This window comes from Hyperolius riggenbachi, chromosome 1 (assembly GCF_040937935.1).
Source record: "Hyperolius riggenbachi isolate aHypRig1 chromosome 1, aHypRig1.pri, whole genome shotgun sequence".
Taxonomy (NCBI): domain Eukaryota; kingdom Metazoa; phylum Chordata; class Amphibia; order Anura; family Hyperoliidae; genus Hyperolius; species Hyperolius riggenbachi.
In genome coordinates this window covers 76,458,055-76,478,033 of record NC_090646.1, presented here as the reverse complement: position 1 = coordinate 76,478,033, position 19,979 = coordinate 76,458,055, and the positions used below count along the sequence as shown (strand labels likewise).

The window sequence follows — 19,979 nt, the reverse complement described above, 5'->3', positions numbered from 1 at the left end:
AGGTGCGGATTGTTAGTTGGTACTCACGATCCCGGTGGTTGGTCACAGCGCAGGATGGCCGCTGGATATGCACGAGTCCTAAGGGGGAGCCGCTCGACCTCACTGGCCCCGGCCGGCAGCACAATGAGAGAGACTTGACGAGCTGCAGGGATGGACGCTGCAGGGTCGGGCAGTCTGCCCGGGCTCCCAGGAGAGATGCTCTGTTGCTGGAAGGCGGATTCCGTTCTCCCAACGCTGCGTGCTGGATTCAGGACAGCCGCCTCTCTTCCTTCGTGGTGTGTGACGTCACACGTGAATGCTCTGTCTGTAGCTGATTCGTGTTCTCGCGGAGGAACGCCCCCCCCTTTCTCAAAGCTTGACAACATGCCCGAGAAAATAGATGAGAGGCTGTCTTTTATGCCGTGCAGACTCCCTAGCTGTCATTCAAAACAAAGCGACTTATCATTCAAAGGCGAACAGCTCCAGTTCACTATTCAAACCATGGAACAGTCATGACATTCTTTATAGTGAGCTGACAATGGATGTTTAGTGTTCCCCTTCAGTATATTAGTGCAATGTTCTCCCTAACGCCTCTCTATTAGATGGGCGTTATTGGTCCTCCCCACATTCCTTAAAGGAACGATGTTCTATGGCTTCGTGTGAGAGCTAAGCATGATAGTATGCTAATAGCCATGGAGGGAGAAGGAGATTATATTCAGCAAAATGATTCCAGAAGAGAAGATAATTGGATATACAATTTAAACACTCTCACACCACATGGTTTGAATAGTGAACTGGAGCTGTTTCGCCCTTTGAATGATAGTCGCTTTGTTTTGAATGACAGCTAGGGAGTCTGCACGGCATAAAAGACAGCCTCCTCTATTCCTCGGTGTTGCCAGCTTTGAGAATAGGGGGGGGCGTTCCTCCCCGAAACGCTCAGCATCAGCTGTCTATCAGGCTTCACGCTGTGACGTCACCTCTAGCAACACACGAGGAAGAGAGCGGCTGTCTGAATCCAGCACGCAGCGTTGTGAGAACGGAATCCGCCTTCAGCAACAGCGCATCTCTCCTGGGAGCCGGGCAGACTGCCCGACCCTGCAGCGTCCATCCTGCAGCTAGTCAAGTCTCTCTCATTGTGCTGCGCACGGCCTGGGGCCAGTGAGGTTGAGCGGCTCCCCCTTAGGACTCGTGCATATCCAGCGGCTCCTGCTGTGACAACCACCGGGATCGTGAGTACCAACTACAATCCGCACCTCCATTGACCCCTGAATAATCCAGCAAACTAAGCTTAGTGAAGTCCACTTAATGCGCATGATCTGTACAGTGGCTTCTACCCAACCTCTATCATCCAAGCAGTATAGCAGCATTAATTGTGATTATAGATGAAGAAATAGGTTGCTCTGTTCAGTGGCTGCTGATACAACAGCCAACTGTCACTCATCCATGTTAGTCCTTTATTGACATAATACAGAATTTTGTGACTTGCCTTCCCCCCCCCTTCTTTATTTGAGGTTGTTTGTGTCCTTGATATATTATAATGGTCACATTGGGCATGTTCTATACTGTTTAACTCTGAATTGCCTCCAAGGGGCTTAATTTACAAAACGGTGCTAACTTTAGCACTGGCCCTTAGCACGTCTAAACTCAGTTGAAATGTGAGAAGTAGTGATCGTGCGCAAAGTACCATGTGCAAAGTTTTGCGCTCGCACTGCACAGAGCGCAGGGCGCTCCGCGCGAAGTGCCCACTAAAGCCTATGGGACTTAGCACGCACAAAGTTTTGCGGCGCGGTACTTAGCGTACGATCTGATTGAGAAAACTGGTGCTAACCTACTTAGCACCATGGTTAGCGCGCCTTAATACTTTAGACGTGCTAAGTAGGTTAGCACCTCTTAGTAAATCAAGCCCAAGGCGTTCTTACAGTCTTCATCATCTAATGATAGACCTACAGCTATCCCTTTGTCTTTCGAGCATGCTTTGCTTCCAACCAGTTCTCCATAAATATCTCCTCTCTGGTGCTTCACCGGACCTGATTTAAGCAATTCCTAATTTACTTTCATTTTATAAAATCCTGTTTGTAGTGTTGGTTTTAAATTTTTTGTTTTGAAACATTTAGGGCTCATTTCCACTATCGCGAATTCGCATGCGTTTTTCGCATGCAAATTCGCATAGCAATACAAGTGAATGGGACTGTTTCCACTTGTCAGGATTCCTTTGCGTTTTTCTGTGCAGAAAAAATTCGCATGGCAGAGCCATCAGAATTCGCATACCACATACCGCTATGCGAATCGCATACAATGCATTTAATAGGAAATTCGCATGAGGTTTGGGTATGCGAATTTTCATGCGAATTCGCACAGAAACAATGGAAAAGCACACCAGCACTGCCATGGTTAAATTCGCATACATCGTCATCCATGCGAATTCGCGTGCGAATACGCATGAAAATTCGCATGTACCCGCATGCGAATTTCGCATCCGCATGCGAATTTTTACCGCGGCGATTCGCACCGCACAAGTGGAAATGCAGCCCAACACTTTGTTTTATTATACTGTTGGGTTAAAAAAACACAACTTTTTGCATGTCTTCGATGCAACCTGCTTTCTAGGCCTGTCCAGCACGGCTCAGTGCCTGCAGGTCACGAATGATTGCATATAAATGGCGTAGGTCAGTCAAGATTCTAGCTTATACATGCTATTTGCCAGCTGCTAGGAGGGAGGGAGGAAGCTCCAGTGTGTTGATAATCCTACAGCAATTCTGTAATCCGATACCCAGAGATCTCATCCTGACTGGTTTGTGGAAATAAGTGGTTTTTGAATATTTCCTATTTTACCGAATAGAATAAAATTCATTTTATTTTTTTAAATAAATTGAAGCCTATTTGAAAAAAGGCCATAGACTTAACGTATAGTGAAGCTAGTGAGCAGAGGAAGGAAGCTGCAGACCTTTTTATTTAAAGATACGACTTTCCTGACTCTCGGGTCAATCCTCTATCTCTGTACTTCTGAGTCCACTATGGAAAACCACTCAGATTGGCTGTTATGACTCAGCATATGTTATAATTATACATAAAGCTACACATACTTTAGATTTTCCTCGGCTGAAACTATCGCGCAGTCCAGAGTCTGGATTACAGCTCTTCTCTTCTGTCATTGCATGAGGAGCTCATTAGATATCCATCATACTGGACAACTAATTACAATCTGTATTGAAGTCCCCGCAGTGGGTGTTCTCAGGTTTGCCCCTCCCCATAAGGTATATACACACACGCTGGTTTCAACTCTGCCGTGGTAGACAAAACACCTCAGCCAAGAATCTTCATAGAAACCAGCGCCTTGACATCTGCTAAAGATCCGACTATGTATGACTAATCCTGATCTAGTAAAATTCTGATTTAGAAAACTACTTGGCCAGATCCCGCAAAGCTTATTGTAAGGGGAATATTACTGTATAATTCTACTGACCTTGTCATTTCTGTGACAAATGAGGATCCCAGTTCTGCTCATGTGTGGTTTCCTGCTCTCATGACAGGACACTCCCCTTCATAGTAATGACTCAGCCTCTCCTGTTCTGCTGATCTCTGCTGCCTGGTTTGTGAAGACATTCATGAAAAACACAGAGCCATGTGCTGATCAGCCCCTCCCAGCTGTAGTGAGTGGGAGTGTTTGCAAGTCCCTCCCTAGCTGGGAAGTCTGCAGCTGATCTGTGCAGTGGCTTCTACCCAACCTCCTGGTGTATTAATACAGTACAAAATCTAAGGCATCCATATAGTGCTTTATAAGCAGCATCAAGGTTTGTGATCTCAGGTGAAGAAATATGTTGCTCTGTGTAGTGGCTGGCTGCTAAAACAGCCAACTTTCACTCATACATCTAATGTTGGGAATACACTGAGCCATTAAGATGGCTCGATAGATCATTTCCGACATGTCCGATCACCGTTCCGCTCAATTCAACATTGAAGTGAATTAAAGAAAAGGTAAGAAAAACAAGCGGAAAATAAGCGAAACGAGCGGGCAAAACAATTGGGCACAGAATCGAGTGCCAGAATCGACCTGTATATTCCCAGCATTAGACTTATAGAATTTTCTTGATCTCCCCCCTCTTTTTGAGGTTGTGTTGTAGTCATTGACCTATTAAAATGATCATGTTGGGCGTGTTCTATACTGCTTTAACGCCAAAGTGGCATGAGAAGTCTTTGGATAGGAAGAAAGCCTGGATCATGCAGATAAAGTTGTATGTATAGTCAGACCTGTGACGTATCCTGCTAACCCTCGCAGTATGAGAACTACTGAGCTAGCGCCTCATGGGATTACAAACATGTGACCATATGAATGATATGAAAAGCCTACAGTGTTCTTTTACTTGTCATCCTTTTACTTATAATGGAAGGGTTGTAGTTTCTAGTTTTATTATATAGAAAATGTCTTTTTTTATTGTTTTGTTTTTGGATTTGTTCTAATAGTTTACGCTGTGTTTTATTATACTTGAACGTGTTTTAGTTCCTGGACGTAGTTTCTACGTCCAGGAACCATGCGCACTCCCACGGCCGATCGCACGCGTGCACGCACGCTCCCGGCCCACGGTTCGTTAGCCAGGCAATCAGTGAATCGGGCTATTGTGCCCAATCACCGATTCCTCTCCCCCGCTGAAAAAGCGACAGCTTCTCTCGGAAGCTGCGCTTTTTCTGGCTGTAGCGTCCCTCTAAGCGTATGTTACGCTTAGAGTGACGTCATGTAAACAAACTCATGGCTGCCATCTTGTGGCCAACAAGTAATACTACAACTAAAACTAAAAAAAAAAAAAAACCAACACACATTTACATTATAACACTATTGTTTACATCCCACCCTCCCAAAACTACCCAAATAAAATGTGTACAAGGATACAGAGGCGCCAGTAGGATAAAATAAGATAAAAAGTTTAAAACGTTTTTCGGTGGCGGTGGTGGACCGTCCACACATAAACAGACCAACGAGAGCTGTTGATTGTAGAAAAGACAATTTATTCACATACTCCTAAAAACGCGTTTCACGGGCAAACATCCCGCTTCATCAGGCAATACAAGAACGGAGTATCTCACGGCTCTGTGTCAAAAGATAGCTTGGCACCTCTACAGAGGTGCCAAGCTATCTTTTGACACAGAGCCGTGAGATACTCCGTTCTTGTATTGCCTGATGAAGCGGGATGTTTGCCCGTGAAACGCGTTTTTAGGAGTATGTGAATAAATTGTCTTTTCTACAATCAACAGCTCTCGTTGGTCTGTTTATGTGTGGACGGTCCACCACCGCCACCGAAAAAGGTTTTAAACTTTTTATCTTATTTTATCCTACTGGCGCCTCTGTATCCTTGTACACAAAGTGATCCACCCTTGGTGGAAGGGTGACATACCCTCCTTTCTTCTTCTACAGAGAGCGACGTCTTAGTCCTGAGTGGGGTCAGGCTTAATCTCCCCACCTGCTTATACAGTGGTTGCTTTGGAGCAACCCAGGTTTGTAAGTATAATACTTACGTTTCATATTTTCTCCAACTTGTACATAACTTACTACACTATATTGGGCTCTCGGTCTCCATCTTCTCTTACCCAAATAAAATGTTTAATATAAAAAAAAACAAAAAACATTACAATAAAAAAAAACCACGTAAATATTTACCTAAGGGTTTAAACTTTTTAAATATCAATGTGAAGATGAAATATTTCTATATTTTTTTTATTTTAAATTTGTAAATAGTGATAGATGCAAAAAAATGGAAAAAATGCACCTTTATTTCCAAATAAAATATTGTCGCCATACATTGTGATAGGGACATAATTTTAACGGTGTAATAACCGGGACATATGGGCAAATACAATACGTGACTTTTAATTATGGAGGCATGTATTATTTTGAAACTATAATGGCTGAAAACTGAGAAATAATGAATTTTTTCTGTTTTTTTTCTTATTCTTCCTGTTAAAATGCATTTACAGTAAAGTGGCTTTTAGCAAAATGTACCCCCCAAAGAAAGCCTAATTGGTGGCGGAAAAAACAAGATATAGATCAGTTCATTGTGATAAGTAGTGATAAAGTTATAGGCTAATGAATGGGAGGTGAACATTTCTCAAGTGAAAACGACGGAACGCGAATGGGTTAAGGATACAAAAAAATGTTTTTGCAGCTGGGATTGCCAGGGTTTCTAGTTAGGTCTAGCATTGCTCAGTGCCTGTAGACACAGTTACCAATAATATGAATGGCGTAGGAGTTGGATCTTACTGTCTTTCCTGGGGGGGGGGGGGGGGGGTGTTGGTTCTCCAGTGTGTTGATAATACTACAGCGATTCTGTAATCCGATACCCAGAGATCTTATCCAGACCTGAGTTTACCTGACAATCTTATGTGGAACATTAGTAGGGTTTTTGAATATATTTCCTATTTTATCTAATTTAACAATTTTATTTGTAGTTTATAAATCTCTTGACAAAAGGAAGCCTATAGCAAGCGGAAATTTGAAGCTGCCACTGCAGAGATTTTATTTAGAGTTCTGACTCTTGGGCTAATCCTCTGCCCTCTGTACTTGTGAGTCCCCTATGAAATATTACTCAGACCGGTTGTTAATTTGTAACGGGACATAATGCTACACACTTTATATTCTCCTTGGCCGAAACTATCTCAGTCCTCAGCAATGTCAGGAGGTTGTTAAATATCATACTGGATAGCTAATAATCTCTATTGATACTCCTACAGTGGGTTTTCTCTGCTTGCCCACCCCTGCCCATAAGCTTCGTACACACACGGATTTGAATTCTGCTATGGCGGACGATAAAGATCGCTTCCGAAAATACTAAAAGAATCCAGCGTTTGCACAGCTGCTGTCTGCTAATGACAAATCCTGAAATAGTAATCTTCTGATCTAGTAAACTACTTGGCCAGGACCCTTGAAGGTTAATATAAGGGAATATTACTGTTTAATTCTACTGACTTTGTTGGTTGTGTGACATGAGGATCCCAGTTCTGCTCATGTGTGGTTTCCTGCTCTCATGACAGGAGGACACTCCCCTTCACAGTAATGACTCAGCCTCTCCTGTTCTGCTGATCTCTGCTGCCTGGTTTGTGGAGACATTCATGAAAACACAGCCATGTGCTGATCAGCCCCTCCCAGCTGTAGTGAGTGGGAGTGTTTGCAAGTCCCTCCCTCACTGGGAAGTCTCTGCAGCTGATCTGTACAGTGGCTTCTACCCAACCTCCTGGTGTATAATACTGTGCAAAATCCTAAGCCATCCAAGCAGTATAGCAGCATTCGTTGTGATCTCAGATGGAGACATGGGTTTCTTTGTGCTGTGGCTGCTAAGGCGACAACTCGTCCATATTTTTTTTAAAAGACTTACCCTAATATAGATTTTTCTTATTTTTTTTTAAATCTCTTCAACCCCCCCTTTATTTGAGGTTATGTTATCATTGACCTATATCTCAGGCATGTTCTAAAAGGCTTTAACTCCAAAATCGCATGAGAAGCTTTTGGATAGGCAGAAAGCCTGGATCATGTAGAAAAAGTGTATATATACAGTCATCTGCTGTTCCCCACTGACCCCCGCAGTATGGGCTACTGAGCTAGCCCCTCTTGGGATTACAAACATGTGACAATATGAATAATAGTAATAGCCTTAGCCTGCAGCGTTATCACTTGTTATCCTTTTCCTTAAAAATGGAAGTGTTATAGTCTCTAGTTTTCTTATATAGAAAATATCCTAATTTTAGTTTTTTCGTTTTAGATCTCTTCTGAAACATTTATTTTTTTATTATACTTTAAGGTATAAAAAGAAAAATACAAAATGTTTGGGTGTTTTTATGCCTACTGGGTTTGCCAGGGTTTCTAGGTATGCCCAGCATTGCTCAGTGCCTGTAGACCTGGTCACTAATAATATGAATGGCGTGGGAGTTGGATGTTAACGTCTTTGCTGGGGGAGGGGAGAAAGCTCCAGCATGTTGATAAACCTACAACCATTCTGTAATCCGATACCCAGAGATCTCATCCGGACTTGTTTGCCTGACGGTCTTATGTGGGAAATGTGTAGGACTTTTGAAGATCTCCTATTTTACTAAGATTTTTTTTATTTTTTCAGTTAAACAAATCTATTCTCTAAAAGGAAGCCTATAGCAAGTGAAAATTGGAAGCTGCCACTGCAGAGCTTTTATTTAAAGCTGCGAGTCCTGACTCTTGGGCTAATCCTCTCTCTCTGTAGTTATAAGTCCTCTATGAAAAATTGCTCATATCGGGTTTTGTAATGGTACATAAAGCCACACGCGCTTTAAATTTTCCTCGGATGAAGCTATCTGTCCAGAGTCTAGATCATTACTGCCATCTCCTGACATTGCTGAGGAGGTCGTTTGATACCTATTATACTGTATAAGGCTCGGTCCACACGCCCAGTTACAGATCGGATCCGTTTCACACGGATCCGTTTTTCTAAAAGCTGATGCAAATCTGATCGATTTTTCAAAATGTTGTCCTTTTGTAGCCAAAAAGCGGAGCCACGGATAAGTTTTTTTTAAACAAGTATGAACCGACCCTAACTAATAATTTCTTTTGAATTTCCTGCAGGGGAGTTTCTCTGCTTGCCCTCCCCATAAGCTCCGCACACACTGATTTGAATTCTGCCATGGCAGACAATAAAGATTGCCTTAGCCAAAAATCTTAAAAGAAACCAGAGTGTGTATTCAGTGGCAGCCTGACATCTGATAAAGATGCGGCATTGTATGACGAATCCTGATCTAGTAAATTTCTGATCTAAACTACTTGGCCAGGTCCCTTGAAGGTTACTATAAGGGGATTTTACTGTATAATGCCACTGACCTTGTAATTTGTGTGACATGAGAATCCCAGTTCTGCTCATGTGTGGTTTCCTGCTCTCATGACAGGACACTCCCCTTCATAGTAATGACTCAGCCTCTACTGTTCTGCTGATCTCTGCTGACTGGTTTGTGGAGACATTCATGAAAACACAGCCATGTGCTGATCAGCCCCTCCCAGCTGTAGTGAGTGGGAGTGTTTGCAAGTCCCTCCCTCACTGGGAAGTCTCTGCAGCTGATCTGTAAAGTGGCTTCTACCCAACCTCCTGGTGTATTAATACCGTGCAAAATCTAAGGCATCCAAGCAGTATAGCAGCATTCATTGTGATCTCAGATGGAGAAATAGGTTGCTCTGTGCAGTGGCTGCTAATGCAACAGCCAACTGTCCCTCAGCCATGTTGGTCTTTTTTTTTTTTTTACAGACAATATAGCATTTCTAGCATATTTATATCCTTCCCCCCCCCCCCCCCCCATTCATTTGAGGTTTTGTTTTGTCCTTGACCTGTTATAATGGTCCTTGGGCGTGTTCTATACTGTTTAACTCCTAACTGCCTTCAGGGCGTCCTCCCAGTCTTCATCATCTAGTGATAGACCTACAGCTATCCATATGTCTTGTGAGCATGCTTTGCTTCCAACCAGTTCCCTGTAAATATCGCCTATCTGATGCTTCACCTGACCTGATTTAAGCAATTACTAGTTTTATTTTAAAAGAAAAAAACTTTTTTTTCTAGTGTTTTTGTTTTGTTTTAAATTGGTTTTGAAACATTTACACGTTGCTTTATTATGCAGAACTTTCGTGTTAAAAATAAAAACTGTTTGTGCATGTCTTCAATACAACCTGGTATGCCCAGCACTGCTCAGTGCCTGTAGACACGGTCACTTATAATTGCGTGAAGGGCTTGGGAGCCGGATCATACCATGTTTGCTGGGGGAGGGGGGGAGCTCAAGTGTGTTGATAATCCTACAGCAATTCTGTCATCCGATACCCAGAAATCTCATCCAGACTTGGGTTTGGGGTAAATAAGTAGGATTTTTGAATATTTCCTATTTTTACAAATGTTATAAAAATTTATATAGTTTTTTTTTTAATGGTAAAAAAAACTTTTCACAAAAGGAAGCGAGTGGAAAATGGAGGCTGCAGACCTTTTTATTTAACGATACGGCTTTCCTGACTCTCGGGTTAATCCTCCATCTCTGTACTTTTGACCCCCTGCAATAAACTGCTCAGATCTGCTGTTATGACTCAGCATATTATAGCATATCAGCATATTATAATTATACATAAAGCTGCACACACTTCAGATTTCCCTCGGCTCAAACTATCTCCGCCTTCAGTCTAGATCAAGCTGCGTACACACAATGGTTTGAATTGTGCCATGGCAGACGATGATCTCCTCAGCCAAAAATCCTAAAAAGAAACTAGTGTCTTCAGCGGCTGCCCAACATCTCACAAAGTCCAGGCTATGTATGTCAATTCCTGATACAGCAAATTTCTGATCTAGTTAACTACTTGCCCAGGTCCCTTAAAGCTTACTATAAGGGGAATACTGCTGCATAATTCCACTGACCTTGCCATTTGTGTGACATGAGGATCCCAGTTCTGCTCATGTGGAGTTTCCTGCTCTGGTGACAGGAGGACACTCCCCTTCATAGTAATGACTCAGCCTCTCCTGTTCTGCTGATCTCTGCTGCCTGGTTTGTGGAGACATTCATGAAAACAGAGCCATGTGCTGATCAGCCCCTCCCAGCTATAGTGAGTGGGAGTGTCTGCAAGTCCCTCACTCACTGGGAATCTCTGCAGCTGCCTCCTGGTGTATTAATACCATTCAAAATCTAAGGCATCCAAGCAGTATAGTAGCACTCATTGTGATCTCAGAGGAAGTAGGTTGCTCTGTGCAGTGACTGCTAATACAACAGTCAACTCTCACTCAGCCATTTTTACTTTATTTTTATTTTTTTATAGACTTAATATAGAATTTCTTGACACCCCTTCCCCCCCCCCCTCCTTTTTATTTGAGGTTATGTTAGTCATTTACCTATTATAATGGTCACCTTGGGCATGTTCTAAAAAGCCTTAACTCCAAAGTGGCATTAAAAGGTTTTGGATAGGAAGAAAGCCTGGATCATGCAGAAAAAAATATATATACAGTCATTTGACGTTCCCCACTGACTCCTGCTGTATGGGAACTACTGAGCTAGCCCCTCGTGGTATTACAAACCTCTAACCATATGAAGAATATTAAAAGCCTACAGCGTTTTCACTGGTTATTTTTTTACTTAAAAATGGAAGTGTTATAGTTTCTAGTTTCCATATGTAGAAAATATCCTGATTTTTAGTTTTTTTGTTTTAGATCTGTTCTAAAACCTTTACCTTTTTGCTTTATTATACTTAAAGGTTTTAAAAGAAAAATACAAAATATTTGCATGTGTTTATGCCTACTGGGTTTGCCAGGGTTTCTAGGTATTCCCAGCATTGCTCAGTGCGTGTAGACACGGTCACTAATAATATGAATGGCGTGGGAGTTGGATGTTAACGTCTTTGCTCAGTGGGAGGGGAGGAAGCTCCAGCGTGTTGATAAACATACAACAATTCTGTAATCCGATACCCAGAGATCTCACCCAGACTTGTTTGCCTGATGGTCTTATGTAGGAAATGAGTAGGATTTTTGAATATTTCCTATTTTACTAAGATTTTATTATTTTTGCAGTTAAAAACAAATCTATTCTCAAAAAGGAAGTCTATAAGCAAGCGAAGATTGGAAGCTGCCAGTGCAGAGCTTTTGTTTAAAGATGTGTGTCCTGACTCTTGGGCCATTACTCTGTCTCTGTACTTGTGATACCCCTACGAAAAATTACTCATAATGGGCGTTATGGTACATAAAGCCACACACTCTAGATTCTCCTCGGGATCATTACTGCCATCTCCTGACATTGCTGAGGAGGTTGTTCAATATCTATTATACTGGATAACTACTTTTGAGATTCCTGCAGTGGTTGTTCTCAGCTTGTTCCCTCTCTCTCCCCCCCCCCCCCCCCCCCCCCAAGCTCCGCACACACTGATTTGAATTCTGCCATAGCATAGCATAAATAACGCCTCAGCCGAAAATCTTGAAAGAAACCAGAGTGTGTATTCAGTGGCAGCCTAACGTCTGATAAAGATGCGGCATTCATTGTATGCCGAATCCTGATCTAGTAAACGACTTGGCCAGGCCCCTTGAAGCTTAGTATAAGGGGAATATTACTGTATAATTCCACTGACCTTGTCATTTGTGTGGCATGAGGATCCCAGTTTTTTTCATGTGGTTTTCCTGCTCTTATGACAGGAGAAAATTTGCAATAATTCAGATATAACTGAACATTTGTGGTTACCCACAATGCACCACTACTGAATATGCAAATTATTTTAGCCCCCGTGAGCCAAACAAGCATCCAGAACCGCTGGTGTATAGCAAGCCTATAGCTTTAAATATTACACAGCCACAAAAACCTCACATGTAGACAGCCTGTTTCGGGCTTTTGACCCTCATCAGTATATGGCAAGGATTGATATGGCTGTAAATTTCACCAAGCATTGCTTATTAGTATGAGGGCTTTTCAGTCTTTTATCCCCCTATACATTCCTAGTGGTTTGGGTCACCCTGAGCTGCTTGGTTACTTTGACAGAACATTCCCCTTCATAGTAATGACTCAGCCTCTCCTGTTTTGCTGATCTCTGCTGCCTGGCTTGTGGAGACATTCATGAAAACACAGCCATGTGCTGATCCAGCCCCTCCCAGCTGTAGTGAGTGGGAGTGTTTGCAAATCCCTCCCTCCCTGGGAAGTCTCTGCAGCTGATCTGTACAGTGGCTTCTACCCAACCTCCTGGTGTATTAATAATACTGTGCAAAATCTAAGGCATCCAAGCAGTATAGCAGCATTCATTGTGATCTCAGATGGAGAAATGGGTTGCTCTGTGCAGTGGCTGCTAAGGCGACAACCAATTCTCACTCAGCCATGTTAGTCTTTTTTGATCTTTTGTATAGACTTAATGAGAAATTTTGTGTCCACCTTCATTTTTTTTTTTCATTCCCCCCCTCCCTCATTTATTTCAGGTTGTTTTGTGTCCTTGACCTGTTAGAATTGTTTCCTTGAGCATTTTTTATACTGTTTAACTCCTAACTGCCTTCAGGGCGTCCTCCCAGTCTTCATCATCTAGTGATAGACCTACAGCTATCCATTTGTCTTGTGAGCATGCTTTGCTTCCAACCAGTTCCCCATAAATTTCACCTCTCTAATGCTTCACCAGACTTGATTTAAACAATTCCTAGACACGGTCATTAATGATGGCATGAATGGCTGGGGAGTCGGTTCAATACCGTCTTTGCTGAGGGGGGAGCTCCAGTTTGTTGATAAACCTACAGCAATTCTGTAATCCGATAACCAGACCTGGGTTTGTGGAAAATAAGTAGGATGTTTGAATGCTTTCTATTTTAACAAACTTAATAAAAATTGCTTTTTTTTTTTTTTTATTTTATTTTTTTTTTTAATGAAAATAAAAATGAAATGAATCTATTCACAAAAGGAAGCCTATTAATAGCGAGCAGAAAATGGAGGCTACAGACCTTTTATTTAAAGATACAACTCTTCTGACTCTCGGGTTAATCATCTATCTTTGTACTTTTGAGTCCCCTGCGAAAAACTATTCAGATCAGCTGTTATGACTCTGCAAAAAAAGGTTATAATTGTACATAAAGCTACACACACTTCAGATTCTCCTCGGCTGAAGGGATCTCAGCCCTCGGTCTAGATAATTACTGCCATCTCCTGACATTGTTGAGAAGGTCGTTAGGTATCCATCATAGACAACAAATTACAATATTAATTGAAGTTCCTGTAGTGGGTGTTTGCCCTCCCTATAAGGTACATACACACGCTGGTTTGAACTTGGCTGTTGCAGATGATAGACAGCCTTAGCCAAGAATTTTAAGAGACCACCGTGTGTGTACAGCAGTCGCCTGAAGTCTGCTAAAGATCCGACTGTATGCTGAATCCTGATATAAGTCCCTTGAAGCTTAAAACTACGTACATACGTCTGAATGAAACAAACTACCGGTCGTCAGACCCGCCTGCGGGGGCGGCCGTTCTGACGACAGTTTGCCGGTGTGTACAGTCTGTCATCAGGCTGATACGGCTAGTTTTGACTGATCGCTTAGCGGATCGGTCAAAACCAGCCTTATCGTCAGAACAGCTGCCCCGCGGGCTGGTCTGATACACACGCTCAACAGCAGTCTTTTATGCTTTCACCACTTTTGTTGTGGAACAAGTTGAAACTCCTAAAAAAATAAAAAAAATAAAGTATTTTTCTATAGTTGAAAGAGCTGATAAGACTAATAAGAAGTCAATCCAACAGTAGCATTGACTTATCAGCTCTTTGAACAATAGCAAAAGACCTTTTTTATTTAGGTGTTTCAACTTGCTTCACAACAAAAGTGGTGAAAGCATAAAAGACCGCTGTTGAGCGTGTGTATGGGGCTTTACTGTAAGGGGATTTTATTGTATAATGCCACTGACCTTGTCATTTGTGTGACATGAGGATCCCAGTTCTGCTCATGTGGAGTTTCCTGCTCTGGTGACAGGAGGACACTCCCCTTCATAGTAATGACTCAGCCTCTCCTGGCATCCAAGCAGTAGAGCCAGCATTTATTGCAATCTCAGATGGAGAAATAGGTTGCTGTGTGCAGTAGCTGCTAATACAACAGCCAACTCTCACTCAGCCATGTTAATCTTTTTTTATAGACTTGTTACAGAATTTTGTGACCACTTGTTTTCTTCTTCTCCCACCTTTATTTAAGGTTGTGTTAGTCATTGACCTATTATAGTGGTCATCTTGGACATTTTTCTTTGCTGCTTTAACTCCAAAGTAGCATGACAAGTCTTTGGATAGGAAGAAAGCCTGGCTCATGCAGAACAAATATATCCTGCTGACCCCCACAGTTGAGAACTGCTGAGCTAGCACCTCATAAGATTACAAACCCTCAAGTAAACACAGGACCATATGTATAATATGACAAACCTACAGCGTTCTTTCACTTGTCATTCATTGTTAGAAGGAAGTGTTGTAGATTATGGTTTTCTTAAATAAAAAATAACCCGTTTTAAGGTAATTTGTTAAAATCTGTTTTTGAAACCTTTAAACTTTTATTCTATTATGTTTTAAAAAAGAAAAAATGTTTGTTTTCATGATACCTGGTTGGCCAGGGTTCTAGCTAGACATGGAGGCTGGAGGCTCATCTGTGCAGCATTGGCACTGCACTGTTGCCTAATTGATCAAATATGTATCCCTCCGGGCGACCAAACTGCCTCAGTGTTTACGATTCTATAGAAAAGATCAGGCATTTTTTGTGTACAGCGATTGTTGTAAAACTATCACCAGAAAAAAATGAAAAACTGGGTGTTAAGGACAAGAGCAGTTCTGAAAGCATATGATGTGTATGCAGGTAAAGATTTGAGCTGGCAGTGACCAGCTCCACATTTTTCTGATGCGTAAGTCTCAGATATTTGTTATCCGGCAGTATCTGTTGCATAAATTGCCCTCCCCCCCCCCCCCCCATTAAATTTGGACATTGTAGCCCATATATTTCTTAGCCCAGTATATGCAAATGCAAACTCATCAGTGTGGTTTTAGTGTTTGTCATTGTGCCCACAACACAGTTCTTGTCCTCGTATCGAATTGCATAATTATCCGAAATGAAGCTAGTCAGCAAATCTTAACACGTGAGCTGTTTATCTGGCTGCTGTTCATTGAGTGTGTGGGTGGAGCCTCTGCCTTCTGTTTATAGTGCTGTTACAGCCGGGTGCATGCCACGTTGTCCGTTCTATATATAGGTCAGCGCTGTGTCGGCTTTGACGTAGTCTGCTACATTATTCTGTGATGTTACTTAGATTCTTGTGTTCCTTCTTTCCCAGGTTTGTGTGGAGTTTGAAGATGAGCCTTGGGAAAATAGAAGGTGGATTGAAATATATGGACCCGAGGTCCAGTTGTTCCTGGTGGAGCACAGCTTGACAGTGGCTGATCGCCAGTGTCCTAGTAACCCAGCTGTCTCTGTGCTGTGCCCAGCAATGGTGAGTATCACTTCAGAAGCCATTCGCTTTGTTCTTCCCACAACGGACTCTTTTATAAAGGCTTTTGTGCTGCTCATTGTGTTGAACATGTCTTTCAACATGCAACAGTTGATCCGTTTGTACTATAAAATATGGAAAATCCCTCGTGTTTTCATTGTTTTGTTCCTTCTAAGCTAGGCAGCCTTAATTAGCGGCACTTTCTCCAACAGTAATCTCATAACTATGTTCAAATAGTCATATCTGTTTTAACAGGTGTTTTTAGATTTATTTGTTGACATACTTTACTGTATTTTACAGCAATATAAGATCTTGGTGGGCAAAGTATCTATGGATCCCATGGTGTGCATACAGTTTCTTGGGGACAAACACAAAGTCTTCATGCATACAGAGGTTGTGAAACCTGTTCGGGTAAGTGTTGTCTTTTGCCTTTTTTTTATGAGCTTTCTGAATTGTATGATAATCCAACAGGGCTCCATGAATTGTAATAGAATTATGTTATTACAAGAGGACTAACCACTACTAAAACATATTTTTTACCAAAATGTTCTGCCCCAATGTACATCAGTACTGATCAGTGGTGCTTGAATGGAGGGAGACGCATGCTAAGCGAGAGCATGGCTATCAAGTATAAAGGCAACCAATGAGAAGCTTGGTATGCGGTGAATGGGTGAGAGGCAGGAGAAGGTGCAGCTTGAGTAGATAATTGGACAGGCACCCTGTGAATTTGACGTGGGTGGGAGATCTATCACCCTGGGCCTTGTATGGCTAAGTATCATAGGCTGTTTTGTAGCCCTGGAAATTCTTGGTGTACTGGACTTCATTTACACCAGTATATGACTATTGGCAAACCTAATGTCAACTGAGACCCAACAGAGGTTACAAGAGCGGTCCGTTGGATGCCGGAATTTTTATACTACTGTTTTCTTTTTGTTTCTTTGGTGTTTTGAATCCCAGTTTCATTTTCTATATATCAGCTTAAAAAGTAGGTTTAATGTTATATTGTCTCAACTGAATGATAGTCTTTCACGCAGTCTGAGAGAGTACTAAGCCAAAATATATGAATTATTGACATTTTTATTTCTTTCTTGCACTCTTGTTGTTCTCTGCCAGGCAAGAATTTTATGGGTGTAATTCCTTGTCAGTGGGGGTTACTCTATAGTTAGACTAGGCCCCGAATGGAGAGAAACTGGCATACCTGAATGGTAAACTCTTTCAGGCAGAAAAGAAAAAGAACACATCCTGATTTGTATGCTTGGCCCTGTATATACATGTCTATCTCATGTCACCTCTGGTACACTGTGAATGATTTACTTTCCTCCTGCAGGATCGTGAGAGCTTGAAGCAGTTTATGCAGGGAAACCGAACATTCAACAAAGCTTTCCAGGAGCTCATCAGGAAGAATGTGGATGAGAGCCGCATATTGCAAGGTGAGCTCAGGGTTTTGGGGTAAGGTGTGGTCAATATGATGCCAAATAATTCCAGTTTCATTTAGGATTATGCAAGTGTATGCAACTTAAAGAGACACCGAAGCAAAAAAAAATTGAATTGGATGTGTAGTACATATAATTACGAAAACATTAGTAGCAAAGAAAATATTTTCAGATTTTTATTATTTTTTTTTAATATAATATTGCATCATTCTCTTAATATTTGCAGTTTACACACTACTCAGCATTCTAAATGATTTTACAGAGCAGCCCAGTGAACTTTTGAACTGTCCTCTGCAGGAAAGCAAACAATACAGTGCCAGACAATTGAGATAATAAGCTTTAGAAGACAGAGCTCTCTGTGACTTTGAAAGTCGTGGAGCTCAATGGCTCTTTTGCATAGATATCAACTGGAGTTCCTTAACTCTTCCTGTACCGCAAACCATATTAGACGTATGTGTCTGCTCCTAATCTGTTTTTTCTTAGCTGTACTACACATACCAATCCTTATATCATAATTTTTTTTTTCTGCTTCAGTGTCTCTTTAATAGTTTAGTCGAATGTGTTCAAGGTGGCATTTGAATGGTCTGGGTTATTTTTTTTAAGCTGCATACATTTGCATACAAGATTGGCATAACCTGACATCAAATTGGAATAATTTGTATCTCATTGGCCATTCCTGTTGTTAGTATCTAGAAACGTCACAGATATAGAGCAGCAGGGTAGTAAACTGCTGTTGCGCTCATCTTGTTAAGTTTTTTTTTTCTTAATCCGCCAATAACACGCTTTGTGGATGTGAATAACTGGTTGTTTTCTTCAGGTGCCAAGAATTTAGTGGGAACGTCTATCAAGGTTTATAGTATGAGCGAAGGAATTCAGTGGTTCTCGGCCATTGTGGTGAATGCCAACGGTAATACCCGCACCTTGCAGATTAAGTGTGAGCAGGTAAGAATCGATAATTGAAATGTAATCTTCTGCTTTATCATTCACTAACACAATTGCTTGAATGCAGGAAATATTGTACCTCGTTGTCAGTCTCCGCCTTTAAAATCGATTTATTGCAAATGGAGTAAATTCTTCAATATTGAGTTGAAGCAATGGATGTGAAGCGCAGAATTTAACCCATAGTGCTTCCAATACAAAACTATGAATGTAATTCTGTCCACTTCATTACCTCCACAGTGTTTATAATCAGACTAATTGCTTTTGAAATTTGCCTTTTTTTTGTTTTTGGTTTACTTTGGCTGTTATTTTTGTCAGACATTGATTGAAGTTTTTTTGTTTTTTTTGTTTTGTTTTGTTTGTCTAGCTCCCTAGCTTAACAGATCTTGACCCGTCACTTATCCACGTGGAACTTGTGCATAACTATGCTGATACTGGTAAGATGTGTTGTGATATCTGCTGTGCCTCTGCTTACAGCTTTCTGTATTGTTGGTGTGGGGAATATTCCTAGTCCTAATACGCTTGGCATATTTATGAAGTTTGTATGGAGAGATTTACTGTGTGTTGAACGATTGGCTGAGCACCCTTTGCAATATTATTTCAGTGAAGCTCAAGAAGCCACAGAAAAGGCATAGTACGACAGCGAGTCCAGTTAATGCTGATGCAAAGCAGACCCGTGCTGATCAGGTAAGTGGAATAGTTCACCGTTACTATAGGTCTCTGTTATTGTGAATATACGTGAGCCTTAAATGATGGCTTGCTTAAAATTGTGGAAAAGGCTATACTAGTGTACCTCAAGAGTTTACTTGTCAAATGAACTTACAGTAATATGCTGTAGAGGGGGTTTGGCCTAAGGCCTTGTGGCTTAAGCCAGACTTTGAACATCATCCCAATCTGCAGAAATAGCAGGGAGGATAGGGCGGAAGATGGAACCTTCACCACTATGGTCTTATGTATTAAAGGATACGTCCAAACAATTAAAAAATAAAATCCACTTACCTGGGGCTTCCTCCAGCCCCTGGCAGCAGTCTTATGCCCATGCCACAGCTCCGTTGGCTCCCTATCTCCTCCGCTGCAGATTCTGACCTCGCCAGGTCAGCTTTTTGTGCGCTCCACTGTGCTGTTCAGGTGGTCTAGCTGGCGTCGTCTGGGTGGTACTGTGCAGTACAGTCCTGATGACATCAGCATGACCATGTGACCTGTGCGGTGGAGCACACAAGGAGCCAACCTGGCAAGGTCAGCATCTGCAGCGGAGGAGATAGGGGGCCAAGGGAGCTGTGGCGAGGGCACAGGACGGCTGCCAGGGGCTGGAGGAAGCCCCAGGTAAGCAGGGCTGTGAAGTCTGTACAAAAATCATCTGACTCGGACTCCTCAGTTTATGAAATTACCAACTCCGACTCTGGGTACCCAAAATGACTCAGACTCCTTAGTCTAATACTTACCAGGGCTGTGGATTAGGTACAAAAATCATCCGACTCTGACTTCTCTGTTTATGAAACCACGACTCTGACTCCGGGTACCCAAAATTGCTCCGACGACTCGACTCCAACTCTGACTCCACAGCCCTGCAGGTAAGTGAATTTTTTTTTCTTTGCCTGGACGTATCCTTTAATGACTATTGGTGGTTTGTGAGTTCATTTTTTTTCTTCCCGGCTAGTGTAAGAAATGTAAATTGCATTTCTTTGTATAAATGCAGAATTAGAGGTC

General features: G+C 41.9%; 1 protein-coding gene across 2 annotated transcripts in view; it reads left to right on the top strand.

Annotated features, from left to right (window-relative positions):
- Window positions 1–19,979, top strand: part of KDM3A (lysine demethylase 3A) — an 84,017-nt gene that overhangs the window by 40,297 nt on the left and 23,741 nt on the right. For both annotated transcript variants that reach the window (XM_068275321.1, XM_068275315.1), the window contains exons 3-8: window positions 15,748–15,903; window positions 16,201–16,311; window positions 17,228–17,330; window positions 18,151–18,275; window positions 18,640–18,709; window positions 18,877–18,959. In XM_068275321.1, coding sequence (XP_068131422.1) covers window positions 15,748–15,903; window positions 16,201–16,311; window positions 17,228–17,330; window positions 18,151–18,275; window positions 18,640–18,709; window positions 18,877–18,959 — 648 coding nt within the window. The remainder of the gene's footprint in view (window positions 1–15,747; window positions 15,904–16,200; window positions 16,312–17,227; window positions 17,331–18,150; window positions 18,276–18,639; window positions 18,710–18,876; window positions 18,960–19,979) is intronic.